Source organism: Arachis ipaensis, chromosome B8, assembly GCF_059453495.1.
Source record: "Arachis ipaensis isolate K30076 ecotype BB chromosome B8, ASM5945349v1, whole genome shotgun sequence".
Classification (NCBI taxonomy): domain Eukaryota; kingdom Viridiplantae; phylum Streptophyta; class Magnoliopsida; order Fabales; family Fabaceae; genus Arachis; species Arachis ipaensis.
In genome coordinates, this window is record NC_142443.1 from 134,420,792 (window position 1) to 134,439,709 (window position 18,918).

An 18,918-nucleotide genomic window follows, 5' to 3' on the forward strand; every position below is an offset into this window, starting at 1 on the left:
TATCCTTTTTGTTTTTTAAGAAAATCTTTTGTATTACTTATGTACTCATAAGTCACAATCAATGCAATGTTTGTTTGCCTTTGTTTCTACAGATATTAAAGGAATTTCCTTCCTTACGAGACAACAATGTAATTACTACGTACTCGGCTAAGGCTATTGCTGTAAGCATCAGCTCACCTCCAAGGGAACACCGGATATCTGTTTTAGGATCCAGGCCAAAGCAGAAGGCTAGACCGGGTGCCCCTCCCAAGATGTCTTTTACAAGCAGCCTAAGTAACTTGCAGAAAGAGGCTCGAAGAGCTTTTTCATGGGCTCCTAAAAACACTGTGGACAAAAGTGCTCCCAAGGATGTTTATAGGAAAAGAAAAAGTTCTGGATTATCCCCTTCTGATAGAGTTGCCTGGGAGGCAATGACTGGGATTCAAGAGGATCGTATTTCGTCCTTTTCTACAGAAGGGCAAGAACGGCTTCCTTCTGTTTCAATTGCTGATGAATGGATGCTTACAGGTGACCTTGTTAAAGATGAAAGCATTCGTTCATCTCACAGATATGAAAATGCCCCTGATATTACCCTTTTTAAGGTAGGTTATTTCTATTGAGTGTAGTAGTACATTAGATATATAACCATTCATGTACTTTCACTTGACAACTTAAGCTTTTAAGAATACAAACACACACACACACACACACACACACAAAAGATAAATTGTTCTAACTATCAATCTTAAAAGTGGTTCTTACATGAGGAGGTGTTAGAGCTACAACTATCCTTATACCTCTACCTGATGCCTTAAGCGCTTTTAGGAGAAATAGTTCATGTCATAGTAGAATATCTCTGCCATCTTTTTATTTTTTTATCGATGCCATTTTGTCTCTTCTGGATGCTTGTGTTGTAGGCACTACTTGCTCTTTGTTCTGATGAGTCCGTCTCTGCCAAAATTGCCCTTGACTTGTGCATTAATCAAATGAAGAATGTCTTGAACTCCCATCAGTTGCCTGAGAATGCTTCTATGGAAACAATTGGGCGAGCATATCATGCCACAGAAACATTTGTGCAGGTATTTATTCGAAAAGAGTAGTTTTGTTGAGTATAGTGGTTGATAAGTGAATATGCTCTAAGTATGGTTATTTGCTTTAATGCAATTTGTAAGATGGCATCATCATCTCTATTTCTGTCATTAGTTCATTAGAATTTTGATACAAATGAAAACACTACCATTCTAATATTGTATTTGCAGGGTCTGCTTTATGCGAAGTCCCTACTAAGAAAGCTCACAGGTGGAATTGATTTTTCCAGTAATCCTGAAAGAAATAGAGATACTGATGAGACATCATCTGATGCTGGTAGCTCTAGTGTGGGTAGTCAAGCGACGGATGAGCTATCTGAAATCTTGTCTCAGGCAGATGTCTGGTTGGGACGAGCAGAGCTTCTCCAAAGCCTTTTGGGTTCAGGGATAGCTGCTTCTCTTGATGACATCGCTGATGCAGAGTCATCTGCCCATCTTCGTGACAGGTTGGTTGTGGAAGAACGGTACAGCATGGCTGTGTATACCTGCAGAAAGTGTAAGGTAGATTATGCCTGTCAGTCATATAGTTACTGGAAGTGCTGATTTCCTTTACTGTGGGTTAAAACTAATATTTCCCTTCATTAGATTGATGTCTTCCCTGTGTGGAATGCATGGGGACATGCACTAATTCGGATGGAGCATTATGGACAAGCTCGTGTGAAGTTCAAGTATGTGATATATATATATATATATATAACTATTTTTAAAGATTTGAAGAATATTGCACAAGGACAGTGATAGGCATCACGAAGGACTTGAGTACAGACTCAATCTCAGTTACATATTATATATTTATTTCATTTCAGGCAAGCACTTCAGTTGCACAAAGGTGATCCTGGACCTGTAATTTTAGAGATTATTAATACCATTGAAGGTGGTCCACCAGTTGATGTCTCAGCTGTTCGTTCTATGTAAGTTGTCTGTTGCTATATTCTACCAGGGCTTTTTTGGTTCTAGGCTGGGCAAACTGTGCCTTTCTAGAGAACAGTGAAAGTATACAGATGCTGAAGGGTCACAGTTCTTCCCGTTTGAGGTCTTGTTCTGTGATAAAAACCTAAATGTGTTAATCACACTTAACCTTTGATTGTTCATATTGGTTAATATTTTGAAAGCAATTATTTTATGGAATAGGGTGAAAAGGATGAAGGCCAAGTGGGAAGAAATAAGAAGTAAAGATGCCCTTAATCTTGGTTATTATAAAACAGCTTCTAATTATATTTCTGCTTCAGGTATGAACATCTCGCAAAGAGTGCGCCCACGATCTTGGATGATTCTCTTTCTGCTGATTCATATCTCAACATTTTATACATGCCATCAACATTTCCCCGTTCAGAGAGATCAAGACGATCTCAAATATCTACAAATAATAATAATAATTCTGTATATAGCCGAGACTTTGAAGATGGTCCTCGAAGTAACCTGGATAATGTCAGATACACTGAGTGTGTAAATTACTTACAAGATGTGAGCATAACTCTCTTGTCTGCAAATAATGGCTTGTGAAATAAAATAATTATCCATTGGTTGTCACAATAGGTTTATGGTCTTTACTAGGAAGTATAGATTATATATTCTGCTTTGATTACTGTTTTACTATTACGTTTATCTTTTGTGATTTTCTGTTTAACATCTGGATTTCATGATTGTTGCTTGGACTTTGCAGTATGCTCGTCCGAATTTGCTTGGTTTTATGTTTAGGCACGGTCACTACCATGATGCTTGCTCTTTGTTCTTTCCTCCTGATGCTGTGCCCCCACCACCGCTGCCATCAACTTTAGCCCCGAGTGGAGTGCCTTCTTCATCTCCTCAGAGACTAGATTCTTTGGCGACTGATTATGGGACGATTGATGATCTCTGCGAAATGTGCATTGGTTATGGTGCTATGCCTGTTTTGGAGGAAGTCATTTCATCTAGAATGTCATCGACTAAATCGCAGGATGTAGCTGTGAATCAGTATACAGCTGCAGCCCTTGCCCGTATCTGCCTGTACTGCGAAACTCACAAGCATTTCAATTATTTATATAGATTTCAGGTAATATTTTCCTCTCTTAATGTGTTATTTAATTTTTTATCTAACAGAAAATTTTTAGATATCTGTAAAAAATAAACCAAAAGTAATGAACAAGGGTCTTTCTTGTGTGGGTAAAATACTTTTGGACACGTCAATCTGTTATATGTTAAGAGAACACATAAGATGAAACTGACCATAAGTAGGTCACCAAAGGAAAGCCAAAAAACTGATTGTATCCGAAAAGCAGGCTATAATTGAAAACGAATCATTCCAACTAGATAACCAAAGTACAGTATAATTCAAGGGCTGTGTATTGACATTTGGATATTCTCAAGAGCCAAAACCTATAAATTGGTTGGAAGTAAATCCATAGGGGCCTCACCATAGGGTGATGGTGAAAGAGATAAACTTCTGCTTCAGAGTCCAAACCAGATATAATATACATATTTTTAGAGACAAAGCAATGCCAGGCCTATGCTTTTGCTACATGTCATTTTTACTTATCCTGTTAAGAACAGTCAAAAAATATTTCTCTTATTGAAATCTTTCTTCCCTATATTTGTAGAGGAACCAAGAACTGAAATATAAATTTTACAGGAGAATTCTTATGAAATCAACTGTCCGAATTCTGAGTCACTGAAATTAGCAAAAATGTTTAAACAAGTAACCTTTATCATACAAATTTCTTAGAAAATGGAAGTTTTGAGAGACTCGGTTTTTTAATGGTGGAAAACTGACACGACAGGCATTATACAAAGGGGAACTTAAAAAGTCTAACAAAATTCCTTAGAAATGAGTAGTATGATTCAAATATACTTCCAAAATTAAATATTAGAGCTGTCTCCCGAATGTAACGACTACAGACAAGTAGGAGAAGGTAACCCTAATAAATGAATTTTGGGGGGCTAACAGTAACTATACCTTAGAATTGATGTCCCATCCATTTGAGGCCAACTATACTTTGAATAACTTGATGCCATGTAGGAGGAAAAAAACAGAAGTTACTTAGTTGTCAATGCCCTGTTCTCTAAGTCGATGCATTGTTCTTGGACACCATTTTCAGAGACTATGAAGATAAAAAGGGTGGTACAATTTTCTTTAAGTGATATAATTTCTTTAAAATATGATATACATGACTAGTAACCACTCATCATTGCATATTAATATTTTCGAATTATTTGGTTATATATTTACTTGTCACCCGAGTAATGAATCTATAAGGTTTGGATAATAGTTGTAAAGATAAGACGTATAATAAGATGTTTAGTATAGAGTCAATGTTAATAGGATATCAAACACAAAAGAAATATAATATCCACATACTTCCGAAAAATTCTCATGCTTTAAATTGGGACGTGTTCATGACATATATACTCTAAACAATGAAGCACATGTGCAATGCAACAAAATTTTGGCCTCCTTGTCCCAAAAACCAACAAAAAGTCTTCCATAAAAAGCCAGCAAGAAGATAGTGCAGAAACATCACAAGGGGAAATAGCCTTATGTTGCTTTGGAATTTGTAACAGACTATTGGTATTGTTTTGGTTTAGCACAATTGGTTTATGAAGGTGGAAAAATATTGTATATAGGAAATGAGTTAAGGAACTAAAAATAAGATTTGCATAATCCAAAGGGATCAAGGGATCTCAACCTTTTGTCCAAGCTAGCCGACAAAAAAAAGTATTATCAATGTCATATTGTAAAATAAATTGACCGTAATACTTCTATTTCTGGACAATTTTTAACTTACTATGGATGTTTTTCTGATGATCTACACACATTCAGGTAATTAAAAAGGACCATGTTGCTGCTGGATTGTGCTGTATTCAGCTATTTGTGAACTCTTCGTCTCAAGAGGAAGCCATTAAACATTTGGAACATGCTAAGGTATGTCCATAATTTGATAGAAGGGAAGGCTAGCGTGGTTAATTTTGAGCCTGCATAGAGTGAGTGAGAGAGAATTTTGGGAATTCTGCAGTTATGATTAGCTAAGTCATAGCTGAGCCAGTTTTCTGCTTATATACAAGATGAGAGTAGCTTCTGAGGGAAGCTACAGTAAGATTAGTATGGGGTATTACAATGTTTAGTTACAGATCTATCCTAGCTGACAGAGGCAGTTACACTGCCTCGATTTTACTCTACTCAGGCTTAGAGTCACTTACAGCTTTTCCTAACTGACACTATTAGTAGTGGTTTGTTTTTTTGTTGAGGGGATTAATTCATGCCAAGGTTCCAGTAGCTGATCCAGCTAGTTTTTAAGATATGGGTTGAACTGAGTTGGCTTATCAGTGTGGATTTAATATTTTAATGTGCATTTAAAACTGATTTATTGTTGAGGAAAGTTGATTAGTAAATAGGTTGATCCCTAATATGACAAAATCTGTAAAAATTGACACAAACAAAAGCATTTTTTAGCTGTCATCCTTGGATGCCTGTGCATTTGCATGATTGCATCCAAAAGAAATTTTTTTTTTTATTATAGTTAAATTATCATAACATGTTTCTTGTCACTTATGGTGCTGCTTTTGTCCAATAATCTCTGTTTTTAACTCATTGAATAGATGCATTTTGATGAGGGATTGTCTGCAAGGCACAAAAGTGGGGAATCAACCAAGCTTATTACAAAAGGTCTTAGAGGAAAAAGTGCCTCTGAGAAGCTTACCGAAGAAGGTCTTGTCAAATTTTCTGCTCGGGTATCAATTCAGGTAAATACTAAGGTTACTGGTCAAATAATTAATTTTCTAAGAACATGCTTCAATGCCAATTGGGAACTGAAACTGATATTAGAGACTTCCCTTGACAGTATTTATGGACACTATTTTGCTTTTGAAAACATATGAATATATGCTTAGCTATACAAATATGTGTTGGGAGTTGTTCTAGAGTATGAATCGAATTGACTCTTTGTTTTGGATTTCTTGAATAAACTTCTTCGAAGTTTCTGCATTAATATATTCCCCTATGGATTATTGTAAAGTCATATATTCATTTCTCAAGATTTCTTTGGATTTATTTTATTCTGTAGGTTGAAGTTGTTAAATCCTTTAATGACTCGGAAGGACCACAGTGGAAGCATTCACTATTTGGGAATCCGAACGATCCAGAAACTTTCAGGTTTGTTTATTTCTTGAGCTACCTTGTAACATTGGCCATCCATTCTCTCTTGATGTATTTTATACCTCTTTTCCCTTCTATTAAGTAGGGGTTATACTCACTTACATAAGGGGAGACAACCCATTACCCATGATGTTGGAAAAAGTACATAAATAGGTTTCGTAGTTACTTGAATGCTTTAACTGGGAATGGTAAGTAATCTTTTGTTCATTGGTGTGCAACTTGTAGATAACCAACAACGCTAACCCATTTTAGGTTTCCACCCCCAGCTCTTGCATACACAAAAACATGGGACCTTCTATCTCAACAGCTACTCTCTTTTCTATCTCTGTTTTCGGTGTCTACACCAAAAATGGGTTTAGAGTTAGTTATTGTTTGACTGTCATAGGGAAAATTTTTATTCTATACCCGAAGTCTTAACTATTAAGGTTACCCGTAGGATGCTATTAGAATTTCTCTACTGTACATGCTGTAAGCATGAAATATTTTTAAGCCGTGCCTTGTAGTATTTCATGTTTATGTACTGATGTACTATAAAAAAGGCTCATAATTTCCTAAAAATTTCAGACGGCGATGTAAAGTTGCTGAGGTCCTTGTTGAGAAAAATTTTGATTTGGCATTCCAAGTGATTTATGAATTCAATCTTCCTGGTAAATTTTTATTCTTTCTACAATCTGGTTCTGCAATCTTGTTTACTACCTTCACAAAGTTCTGTCAGCATATCTAAAGCCTGGTCTTTTAATTTTATCACACAGCTGTTGATATATATGCTGGTGTTGCTGCATCTCTTGCTGAGAGAAAAAAAGGCAGTCAATTGACAGAATTCTTTAGAAATATCAAGGGCACAATAGATGATGATGACTGGGACCAGGTATTTTTAATAAATTTTCTCTTTTCTCTTACATTTGAAAGGTTCTTATTTCAACTGCATGTGTAGAAAAATGTTGTTTAACTTTATATAGTGCAAAAGAGGTTACAAGCCAGAATAAATAGGCTAAAGGGAAAGTTGTAGTGTCCTATCCCTAAGTTGAGGGAGGAAATCACCTTCTCTTCAATTTAGATAAACTATAGATATTAACAACCCAAGAAAGGAAATATTTAATCACTCCTAGTTGCACAATATCGTTTCCTAATAAAGCAAGGGATTAAGCAGAATATCGTTTCCTGAAAAAAAAATGTGCTTAGTCGGAAGTTTTAATGCGGCTTCAAGTTAAATAACTAGGGCTTTTTCAGAATGCATTGAGTTGGTATAAAAAAAGTTGGGAAAACTGTGGTTGTAGACTGCAATGTCTGTGCATGGAAATTACCTTAATAAAAGTTGAGAATACATTTGGAAGTTCAGGGGAGTTAAATTCGGTTTTTGCCCCTAGTGTAGTTGAATGCTAAGTGCCTTGGTATGTTGGGAGTGCCCACACAGTTATGCCACCAAGATCTGAGGTTAGAAGGTGCCGCAGCATCACTTTTACTTCTTTTATGAATGCTATGGTAAAGGTACAACTTGAATCCAAAAAATCATCAAAGGGAAGTTGTGGCATGTAGACATGGGTTTTATATTGTCTAAAACAAATTAGGAAATTAAGATGTTGATTTTGTAACATGAGTTATGGTGCATTATCTGGAATTTTCAGTCCAGCTACTGGAATAAGAATGTCTTCGAGTAATAATTTGTGGACTTAAACAAATGTTGATCAGCTTGAACGTTTTGAATGCTGTAGGTCTTGGGTGCTGCAATAAATGTATATGCCAACAAGCATAAAGAACGCCCAGACCGTCTAATAGACATGTTAACTAGCAGCCACAGGTGAGTCCTTTTTCTTAATGCATTTTCAATTATATTGTTTTCTAGGGTAAAATATTTTGATGCTTTTTATGCATCATTATAGGCTCGTTCAGTGAAAAATATTTAGGCACAGATATTTGGATATCAATGATCATTCATTTTTTTTCTCCTTTGTTGGTGTTGGATATAAAAAACATTAATGAGTCTCTGTCCAGTTCAAACTTGTAGGAGGTGTCGAGGTAAAAGGTTAGATCAAACTACATATTTATGTGTACATATAGGCTGCGTTTGGTGTGCACCTGAGACAAACACTAGAGACACACACACAATATTTGTGTCTATATATTGCGTTTGGCAAAATAGATGGACAAGATACATAAAACTTTAAAAAGTCAATGATACCCTTTATTTAAAAAAGAAACAGAAAATGGAAAACTATTATCCTCTTCTCTATCCACCACAAAAGCTGTCTCTCACCTTTCCTGTAACCTCCATGTTCTTCAAAAGAAATCAATTTAAACAAAAAATCAAAAGAATGATACTAATAAATAAAAATAATAATAAGAACTGATTCATAAGAAATAACAAAAAAACCATAATCATTCATCGTCAAATTAGTTTCAGTATTTTTTTCTTTTCTTCTTTAACAATTTCAAAAATAAAAAAGAAACCAGAAAATACAAAGATTGAGACCCATGGCAGAGGAGCAAATGTCGTCAATGGTGATGAGAACACCAAGATTGGCAACAAGACAGGTAGGTGTGGCGCAGTGAGACAACGACAATGTGAGCACATGAAAGCTTACGTTGCATATCTGGAAGCTGATGTCTTGGTGCTTCTAGAAGTTCACATCGTTGCAAATATGGAGGTGTGAGACAAGATAGAGGGCGAGGAAGAGGGATGAGGAGATGGAGGCAGAAAGTGGAGGACTGTAGGGTAGAAGGTGGAAAGTGGAAGGAGGCAGAACGGAAGAGGGAGAGGGAAAAGGGAAGAGGAGAACACAGGCAGAGGGCGGAAGGAGGGTGGAGGAAGGAGGCAAAATGATGTGAGAAGAAAAACTAGTAAGGGACGAAAGTAGAGAAAAATTGTCTCGTCTTTTTTCTTAGTGTCCCAGCTTTGAGGTGGTACACAAATTGTATTTGTGTTCACTTGGGCCTTGTTTGGTTGGTGTCTTTCAGACCCAAGGACAAATATAATAGATACACAAATAGACGTAGACACAAATATATACAATTTTTTTAACATGTTTGGTGATGATATAAAAGACATTATTTAATTCCAACGATGACCACTTTTCACCACCACTACTAATGTTTCAACCTCAATCCAAATCAATATCATCAATAATTTAATTATCAATTCAACAATTCAAATTAAAAAAACTGAAACAGAGTAAAAAAGTTCAACAGTTAATATTAAAAAAAAAAAACTAATATAGAATAAGAAAAGGGAACAGAAATGAAGTTGAGAGGGATGTGGTGAGGGTTGAGGCAACAGAGGCAGAGAAGGTGATGGGGAAGGAGTTAGTGCAGACCTGGCCAGAAAAAAAAAAGGAGAAAGGGGGGGGGGGGGTCAGCGTAGAATTTGCCAAATGAAGAGTGAACAGAGTCAGAGCAAAGGGAGGAAGGGTGGAGCAAAGAGTGAGCGGAATCAGAGCATCTAAGAGGCAATGGAGCAGCAGAACTAAAGTGCAGAGCAGTTCAGAAAGGAGGCACTGGTGGCAAACTGAAAGGCCCAGGCGGCTTGGAGAGAAGGGGAGGATGAAGAGAGGAGTGCAGCGGTGGCTATGGCGGTGGCGGAGGGAACAGTGGAGGGAGAGGGAAGTGATAGAGGAAAAGAGAGGAGGGAAGAGGAAGAGCAAAGAGAGTTGTAAAAAGAGGGGTTAGCATTAGGATAAAATTGGCAATTTTAAAAATAATTAGAGATAAAAGTGTCGAAACTTGTATCTTATAGATTGTGTCTCAGTGTCCCGGTTTTAAAGAGGGACCCTGAAGACATGTATTTTATGTGCATTTATATGCCACCGCATCCATAAAAAATCTGTCTATTATTAGCAAACAAACAGTGGACATGTGCCACCATGTCCTTGTCTGTGATGGACATAGACACTAACCAAACACTGCCTTGTGTACTCCCGTGTCTCAAACATTTGTATCTCAGCACACCAAATACTAGACGTGTGTAACCGTGTCCGTGTTTTTGTTGGATATGGACCGCAAACACTGACATATAGCTGAGTACATGATGTGCCACTTGACTTCATATTTAAATTCATTAATCAAGGTAACGTATTTATTTATTCATTATTGTGTTTGCAGGAAGGTTCTTGCTTGTGTTGTTTGTGGTCGTTTGAAAAGCGCATTTCAAATTGCTTCACGGAGTGGTAGTGTGGCTGATGTTCAATATGTTGCTCATCAGGTTAACCTCTCAGTTTTGACATGGACTTCTGTATTATTTGATCATAATTTTGGAACAATTGACAAACTCTGTTAGATATGCTGCATCCTGAACTTCAAATTCATAGGATTCACCCTTATATTTTATATTCTGAACCCATTTCTACAAACTAGGTAGATCTTGCAAAATGCAAGGTGTTTTCTTAAATTGATCCTTGGGGGAAATTTTAGGGTAGAGCTTAATTTTTGTGTTCAGCAGACACAGCTCTTTTCCTAAGCATGGCGCACATTGCGTGTCTGCTCTTAATTTCTTTGATTCCCATTTCATCATCAAACAACATTGAAATCACATTTAAGACTATCCTTTCATCACCAAAGTCCAGCTGAGGCAGCTACTCCATTTCTCTGGCTTGGAGGTCCAACAGGTGCAAGTTCCAGCCATGGAGGGCAAAAAGAAGCAAGTTGCTGGTGGCTTATGTCTGGTAACTCCTTGGATAGAACCTCATGCCAGTTTCAATCCGAAGTAAATCTCAATGACTATCTTTCCCTTCTAAAGAATGCTTAGGCCACAAGACAAAAGAAAAAATAGCTGTTGGCTTAACCCATAGGTTCTCAACTGTATTGCTGTGCTATTAATTTGAGAAATTGAATAAACCGTTTTTTTTTCTTAGCGGTTCCTACAGTAGCTGTTAATAACATGCCCCAGGATTATCACTGATCAGTACCACCTCCACCTTTACCTCACATTTCAAATTTCATCGTCTCATTCATTGTAACGCATAAACTTACATTATTCTGTTTGATGGGTTATATTTGTTTGTCTAGTAACATATTCAAGTTGTCATATCTTATTATTAATGTTCTTGCAGGCACTGCATGCAAATGCACTCCCCGTGCTTGATATGTGTAAGCAATGGTTGGCTCAGTACATGTAACACATGCCAGAAGAAAGCACAGATAATGTTGATCGTCCAAGTATGCAAATTTTGGTCAATTGATGCACTAGATGCGTTGAAAGCTGGAGTTAGACCACTGTGATTCTTATGTGGAGTGGTTAAAACCAGATCAACAGGGATCAAGTGTTGTAATTGGTTCCTTATTTTGTGTCAATGTTTTTAAGAGTTTCTGGAGTTTTGAAGTTTATTGCGATCTTAGGCGTCCATGTGGTATTGCTAGGGTTGCCAATTTCAGAAGATTATCGGTAGCATGGCCTTTCCTGAAATCAGGGCCACCTACATGTTTGGAGTGCTCACTGAAGTTCTAAAACACACAATAGCATTGGAGAGGAGAACTCTAAGGATGCAAGCATCTTAGAGGATGTTCAGACTGTACGATAACGCTGGTTCATGATTTTTTTTTTTTTTTTCGGTAGACTGGTTCTAGAATTTTGACCAGTTACCAATTTAGCAATGGTTCAAGTCTTGTAGATAACTAAAGGTTAGCCCTAGGTGTCCCCCTTAATGGGCCTACTCGGCACAAGGCATAGCCGAAATCTAGTGAATTTTAGATGCCAACAGTTAATACCAAAAAAAGAAAAAAAGGAAACAGAAAATAGGAGAGAGAGAGAGAGAGAGAGAGAGAGGGGGTTGTTGTAACGTTCTTCGTTCACCCTTATCATTGATATGGTTTTTTATATCTGTATTAAATAACGTTGTATTTTTGCTTGACAACGAGATTGTCGACTAGTCGGTAGTCCAGTAGATAGAGATTGATAAATACAACTTAAATTTGTTGTGCGGAGAATAAGGAATAAGTCGGTTTCGAAGGCTCATGGTTTTAATAATGTGCATAAGTGAGAAATAGAAGCAAAAGGGTTATAAAAATTCAGTCAGATAAGTGCCTAAGCGGTAAGAAAATTGTGCTAATTATTGAGTATTTACTCTTAATTATTTAAGTTGGTATGTTAAATAGTAAAAAGCCAAAAGATTATGATCTTCGTATGTGTTTCAATATATTACTGGATTTAAATTCCCGCGATGCAAGAATAATATAAATGAGAAGATTTTTACGGTTAAAAAATATAATTCTGTTACATATTTAAGTTTTTTTGGCTATTAAATTTAATTAAGTTGGTTTAAACCCAACAAAAATCAGTTTTATTAGTGAGAGTGTGTCCACACGTTTCAATTTTTTATTAAGCGTTTTTTCTTCTTCTTCGCGTGTTTTTTTTTTCATCGCCGTTCTTTTATTGTCACTGTTGTTGCCTGTGTTTTATTTTTTTTTCTTTTTTTTCGTTTTTTTTATAATGATGATGAAGAAGAGAAGGAGGAAGGAGAGTTTTAAATTGTGCAAAATTTATTAGAAGAATAGTACTAAAATTTTTTAATCATGATACAAATTTTTGTTTTGATAAATTTCTTAACTGTGACGGAAATATTAAATTTTTTTAAAAAATATTACACATTTAATGAATTGAATGCTTATCTCATATATAAAATAACACAAAAATTTAAAAATTAAGATCGAAATGTCTTCATTCTAACATCAAAATGTTCAACTAAATGATGTGATAAAATTAAGAACTTATTTCATGAAGACTTGAATTGCAGATTCACAAATTTTGATAGAAAAGAGAATAAGTGAAAAAAATTGTAGATATTGCAGCGAAATTAAGCAGAACAAATGCAAAAATTTGAAAAATAACAAATAGTGGTATTTACGTATAAAAAGAAGACAATTTATCTAATATATAAAATAATACATAAATTTTTAAAGAATAACATTGAAATGTCTTCATTCTAATACTGAAGTTTCTAACTAAATGATGTGATGGAACGAAGAATTTATTTCCTAGGATTTGAGTCGCAGATTTATAAATTTTGGTAGAAAAGAAAATAAGTGAAAAAATCAATAGATAACACAGCAAAATTAAGTAGAACAAGTGTAAAAATTTGAAAGAGAATGAATAATAGTGTTATTTATATATAAGAAGACGACGAGGACGATGATAACGATAACAATGACGACGACGACGACGACGGAGGAGGAAAAGAAAAAATCAAATAAGAAACGGAGGAGGAGGAGGAAGTGGTGATAGTGGTGGTGACGATGACGAATACAATAACAAAAGAGAAAGATGAGAAAAAAGAAAGAGGAGAAGAAGAAAAGAAAGTAGAAGCAGGAGTGTGTAGGCAAGTGTTACGTTGGGTAACCGGAGATTATTGGGCTGGACTCGCTGGGTTAGCCCAATCGTCTGAGGAAGGAAGCCTTCGAGCGGGTTCGCGTCTTGGGGGCCTCCGGGTGGTACCTACAAAGACACTCCGATGCCTAAGTCAGCAAGGGTGTGAACAGGTCTAGAGAGTATTGGGACTTAGAGATACCTGAGGGGTGTCAGTGTACTTATAGTGGTGAACCAATAACCACCGTTGAAGTAGTTCCACCTTTTAAGGTGGATAACCGTCCCTTTATCTTAAGGGAATTGGGATATGGCTCCTGGAAGTGGGTTGAGAGATTTTAGGGGAAGTTACCCATTTGAATGAGTGTTTATCTGCCAGCTAACTCTCGTCCCCGACTTCTTTTAGAGCAAGACGTGGCTGGAACCGACTTCTTTAGGGGAAGGTTGGCGTGGGGTGAGGCCCAATCCTTTGGATTGGGTCTTTCGTTTGGACATGGGCCTTAGCGTTGGGCCAGGGTATGAACAGTGCCCCTACTCGAGCCCAATTTCTTTTAAGAATTGGGGTCGAGTATTTAACTCGGGGTCGTAGCCGACTTGTGAAGGAACCGACGTGATCGTTTGAAACCGACGTGACTTTCCGTGACTTTTGAATTTTCACAGTCGCGTCTAATCAAACGTCGCGTCCGTTAGAGGTTCGTGTATCTACACGTAGGGATTAATTACCTTGGTAACGGTGCGCCCATTAATGACTGCTTCTGCTTTTACGCTTTTGCCCCTAACGTGTTTATAAATACTTTTCCTCTCTTTCGTTGTTTCGTTTTTGCGATTTTTCAACTTATCTGTTTGTGGGAAATTCTTGTTTGAAGGCATTCATCTTTCTCTATCCTTTTTCCAGGCAAAGGTTAGTTTTTTCTCCTCTTCTCTTTTATGAAGTGCTTTCTGTTTGCATGCTTTTATTTTTTAGAGAGAGGGGTTGGCTTGTAGGCTTCTGTTTGAATCCGTACCCCTTAGAGACCCTGTTCTTGATCTTTTCTTTTTCCTTTTTAGGTTCCGTCATACCCTTTTAGGAAAGAATGTCTTCCATAGAAACCCTCGCTCAATGGGTGGATGTTACCGTTCTGGGAGAGGAACCCTTGGTAGACACTGAGTTTATTACCAATCTCCGTACTCATCATAGAATTTGTACTTCTGATGAGGATGAGCCAAAGTATGAGTTGGTTGTCCCGGGTCCTGAAGACCGGGTTTACTTCGCGAGGGCTACTGAGGCGGCCCCTCATTTTTTCTATATGTATGAGAGCATGATTACCCGTTTGGGTATTTTTCTTCCTTTTTCTGATTTCGAAATGACTGTCCTACGCCACTGCCGAGTTGCTCCTACCCAGCTTCACCCCAACTCTTGGGGTTTTCTAAAAATCTACCAGTTCATTAGCCATGCTTTAGACTTTCCAACGTCCTTGAAGATTTTCTTTTTCCTCTTCCACATGACTAAGCCCTTTAGTGGGCAAAACAACAAGCAACAGTGGGTGTCTTTCCGAGCTATACAAGGTCGGAGAGTCTTCACTCTTTTTGACGAATCTTTTTATGACTTTAAAAATTATTTTTTCAAAGTTCAAACTATAGAGGGTCACTACCCCTTTTTCCTAGATGAGAGTTCTTCTCCTCGCTTTCCTCTGTATTGGTTAGAGGCCTCCCCCAGTGAGAAATATAGTTTGGATGACCTGGATGAAGTGGAGGCAGCCATTGTGGGGTTCCTTCGAGAAGTGTGGGGGAGGGCCCCTTATCTGGATACCAAAAAGTTTCTCCAGGGGGCTCCGACCTTTGTCCAGACACAATTAGGTAGCCTTTGCTTTGTTTATGTTTTCCGACTTCGCTTCTTCCGACTTGTTTTGCTAACTTTAGCTACCTATTGTTTTTTACAGAGATGGCGAAAAAAAATTTCAGGGAGTCTTACCAGAGGGTTCAGGAGGCCAAGGCAAGATCCCGCGCCAGGGTTGGTGGTGCCAGGGTAACTAGCTCTTCCCTTCCTTCTCCTCCTCCTTCTTCCCGCAATTTGGGGACTCCTTCCCGACCTATTGTTATTCCTTCCTCGGCTCTTTCTCAGCCGTCTCCTCCTCCCCGATCTTCTCCTGAGCCAGAAAAGAAGAAGCGCAAGAATTTAGAGTCTAGCTCTTCTTTTGAAGGTGAGGCTAAAGTGGATGCGCCTCAGTTTGTTCGGAAGTACATCTATCCTCATACCCGTATAGGTATGGATGATGTTTCTATCCGGAACCATCTCACTATTCTGGCTCAGGAGAGTATCAGGGCAGCGGGGGTGTGCACAAAGTTCCTTGATATTTTTGAGAAGACTCCTCTTAGCTCTCTGGGTTCAACCTCGAGGGTTGAAGAGTTGGAAGGGAGGCTTCTCTTATATCAGGAGCAGGAGAAGGGGCTGAAGGAGGAGGTCGCCAAATTGAAGGAGGAGAGGGACGGCCTCCGGGAGAAGGAGAGTAAGTTGCAGGCCCAATGCAACATGGAGGAGGGCTTGAGGTTGAAGGCCCAAGAGAGCTATTCAAGTTTGTTCGAGGACCTTGTGGCGGTGAAGAAGGATTTGCTGAAGGCTCGGAATGACTTTACCGAGTTGGAGGACTCCATTGCTGACGGGGCCGAGGAAGCCTGGAGGATCTTTAAGGAACAAGTCGGAGTTCTTGCTCCTGACTTGGATCTCTCTCCTTTGGATCCTGACAAGGTCGTTATTGATGGGGCTATAGTCTCTCCTCCCTCTCCCCAATATGTTACCGAGTCAGATTTGAAGACTCGGGGGCAGAGGATAATGGAGTCTCCTCCCCGACTAAGGATGCTCCGAGTTCCTCGAAGGCTCCGGGAACCTCCACTCCTTCTCCTATGGACACTTCCCTCCCTGGTCCTGATGGCGCTCTTCCTGACTCCAGTGGTGCTCCGACTACTCCTTTCTGCTCTGGTGGCAATGAACTTTGAAAAATTGATTGTGGCTATATGGGGCCCGGCCTGTGGGTCCCCTCTTTTTAAACTATTTATTTTTATATTTGTGGTGATGGTCTGCTGACACATTTCTTGGCCTTTTAAGGCCGTAAACAAAATATTTTAGAAATACCCTTTTTTGGATAAGGGTTTAAGTTAACAAAAAATACCCCCTTTTTTGGATAAGAGTTTAAGTTACCTTTCGTTGTCTTTTTGTGTGCATGCTTTTCTGATTTTAGGTTTTTGGAAAACCCCTTTAATCTGAAAAACCCTTTTTCTTGGCCGACTGTCCTTTCTTTTAAGTTTCTTTTTTCTTTAAGAACTTGGGACAGTCTTTTGCTTTGGCGCTTTTAATAGGTTTTTCAATCTCTTTTTGGTATTCCTTATACTCAATTTTTTGATTTATTGAGTTCCTATGACTTTGGTTATTTTTGCGATGCGTTTTCTTTGCTGCTCGGTTTCCATTTCGACTTAGGAGTCGGATTGTTTCCGAGTTTCTCACGATCGACTTTTATAACCTCTTTACGCCGACTTGTACATCGTCGTTTTATCCTGACGACCATCTAGGTCGGTCATGAGATTTTCACGTTTTGTCGAGCTTAAGTCGGCGCGTTTCGTAGAAAGAAAAACGAAAAGGAATTTATAAGAGATAAAAGATCTTTATTTATTTGCGAAGGTACTTTTACTGCTACTAAGGGCTTTTCACTATCTATGACCCCTTAGTCTCTACTATGATGCCTCGTTAAAAACCCCCTTTCAGAAAAAAACCCTCTTTTGGGAAAAAATCATGAAGTTGGGAAAAGAGTACATCAGGGAGTAGAGTTCGCTTTTAACTGTAGTACCTTTTCATGTTACAAGAATGCTAAGACCTAGGTAACTCGGCTCCGCTTAAGTCGGTCACTTTGTAGTAACCCTTTCCTAGGACTTCACTAATTTTGTATGGTCCCTTCCAATTGGCAGCGAGTTTTTCTTCCCCAGATTTGTTGACTCCAATGTCGTTTCTGATCAAGACCAAGTCGTCTGGGGTGAAACTCCTTCGAATGACTTTTCTGTTGTACCTGGTGGTCATCCTTTGTTTCAACGCTGCTTCTGTTATCTAGGCTTGCTCTCGAACTTCAGGGAGCAATTCAAGCTCCTCTTTGTGCCCCTGTATATTTCCGACCTCATCATGGAGGATCACCCTTGGACTTTGTTTGCTGATTTCTACTGGTATCATGGCTTCTATGTCGTAGACAAGTCGGAAGGGTGTTTCTCTTGTGGCGGATTGTGGCGTCGTCCGGTAGGCCCATAACACTTGCGGGAGCTCCTCAGTCCAAGCTCCTTTTGCATCTTGTAGTCTTTTCTTTAGTCCTGCCAGTATGACTTTGTTAGCTGCCTCAGCTTGTCCATTTGCTTGTGGATGTTCCATCGAGGTGAACTGGTGTTTGATCTTCATACTGGCCACTAGGTTTCTAAAGGTAGAGTCGGTGAACTGGGTTCCATTATCTGTAGTAATGGAATAGGGTATCCCATACCTTGCGATGATGTTTTTGTAGAGGAACCTCTGACTTCTCTGGGCAGTGATAGTGGCCAATGGTTCTGCTTCTATCCACTTTGTGAAGTAGTCTATTCCCACAATTAAGTATTTGACTTGTCCTGGGGCCTGGGAAAAAGGTTCTAACAGGTCCATCTCCCATTTTACGAAGGGCCATGGAGAAGTGATACTGATTAGCTCCTCTGGTGGAGCCACGTGGAAATTTGCGTGCATCTGGCATGGTTGGCATTTCTTCACAAATTCTATGGTATCTTTCTGCAAGGTTGGCCAATAGAACCCTGCTCGGATTACCTTTCTTGCTAGCGACCTGGCTCCGAGGTGGTTTCCGCAGATTCCATTATGAACCTCCTCTAGTACTTCAGTTGTCCTTGAGGTCGGTACGCACTTTAGCAATGGTGTTGATATTCATCTTTTATAGAGGGTAGTTTTCACCAAAATGTAGTATTGTGCTTCCCTCCGGATTTTTTTGGCCTCTTTTTCCTCTTTGGGGAGGATGTCGAATTTTAGGTATTCAACCAAGGGATTCATCCATCCGAGGTTTAACCCGATCACTTCAAGGACTTCCTGTTTGTCCTCTGTTTTCACCACAGAAGGTTCTTGGAGAGTTTTCTGGATCAAGCTTCTACTATTTTCCCCTGGTTTGGTACTTGCTAACTTGGAGAGGGTGTCTGCTCTGCTATTAAGATCCCGAGATATGTGTCTGATCTCGGTTTCTGCAAAGTGCCCGAGATACTCCAGAGTTTTTTCCAAGTATCTTTTCATATTCGGGTCTTTGGCCTGATACTCTCCATTTATTTGGGAGGTCACTACTTGGGAATCGCTGAATATCAGCACTTTGGTTGCGCCGACCTCTTCTAATAGCTTTAATCCTGCAATCAGGGCTTCATATTATGCCTGATTGTTAGAAGCTGGAAATTCAAATTTG

General features: G+C 38.6%; 2 protein-coding genes across 5 annotated transcripts in view; both read left to right on the plus strand.

The window, feature by feature from the left end:
• LOC107612622 (zinc finger FYVE domain protein) overlaps positions 1-12,035 on the plus strand; it is a 29,097-nt gene extending 17,062 nt beyond the window's left edge. For all 4 annotated transcript variants that reach the window (XM_016314316.3, XM_088495940.1, XM_088495939.1 and 1 more), the window contains exons 22-36: positions 93-581; positions 897-1,058; positions 1,239-1,568; positions 1,653-1,735; positions 1,874-1,978; positions 2,297-2,531; positions 2,731-3,099; positions 4,864-4,965; positions 5,640-5,783; positions 6,104-6,192; positions 6,760-6,842; positions 6,948-7,063; positions 7,908-7,993; positions 10,291-10,390; positions 11,238-12,035. In XM_016314316.3, the coding sequence (XP_016169802.2) occupies positions 93-581; positions 897-1,058; positions 1,239-1,568; positions 1,653-1,735; positions 1,874-1,978; positions 2,297-2,531; positions 2,731-3,099; positions 4,864-4,965; positions 5,640-5,783; positions 6,104-6,192; positions 6,760-6,842; positions 6,948-7,063; positions 7,908-7,993; positions 10,291-10,390; positions 11,238-11,303 (2,559 nt within the window). In that variant the 3' untranslated portion in view covers positions 11,304-12,035. The remainder of the gene's footprint in view (positions 1-92; positions 582-896; positions 1,059-1,238; positions 1,569-1,652; positions 1,736-1,873; positions 1,979-2,296; positions 2,532-2,730; positions 3,100-4,863; positions 4,966-5,639; positions 5,784-6,103; positions 6,193-6,759; positions 6,843-6,947; positions 7,064-7,907; positions 7,994-10,290; positions 10,391-11,237) is intronic.
• A 2,929-nt stretch (positions 12,036-14,964) lies between these two features.
• On the plus strand, positions 14,965-16,724 carry LOC148549933 (uncharacterized). Its single transcript, XM_088495856.1, has 3 exons — positions 14,965-15,319; positions 15,403-16,488; positions 16,699-16,724. The coding sequence occupies exons 1-3, from the start codon at positions 14,965-14,967 to the stop codon at positions 16,722-16,724; spliced, it is 1,467 nt and encodes a 488-aa protein (XP_088351982.1).
• Positions 16,725-18,918: the final 2,194 nt, after the last annotated feature.

Coding starts and splice junctions, on each gene's coding strand:
- LOC148549933 (XM_088495856.1), top strand. CDS start 14,965: ATGACTAAGCCCTTTAGTGGGCAAAACAACAAGCAACAGTGGGTGTCT. Junction 15,320..15,402: donor CTTTGTCCAGACACAATTAG/GTAGCCTTTGCT, acceptor TGTTTTTTACAG/AGATGGCGAAAAAAAATTTC. Junction 16,489..16,698: donor GGCTATATGGGGCCCGGCCT/GTGGGTCCCCTC, acceptor TTCTGATTTTAG/GTTTTTGGAAAACCCCTTTA.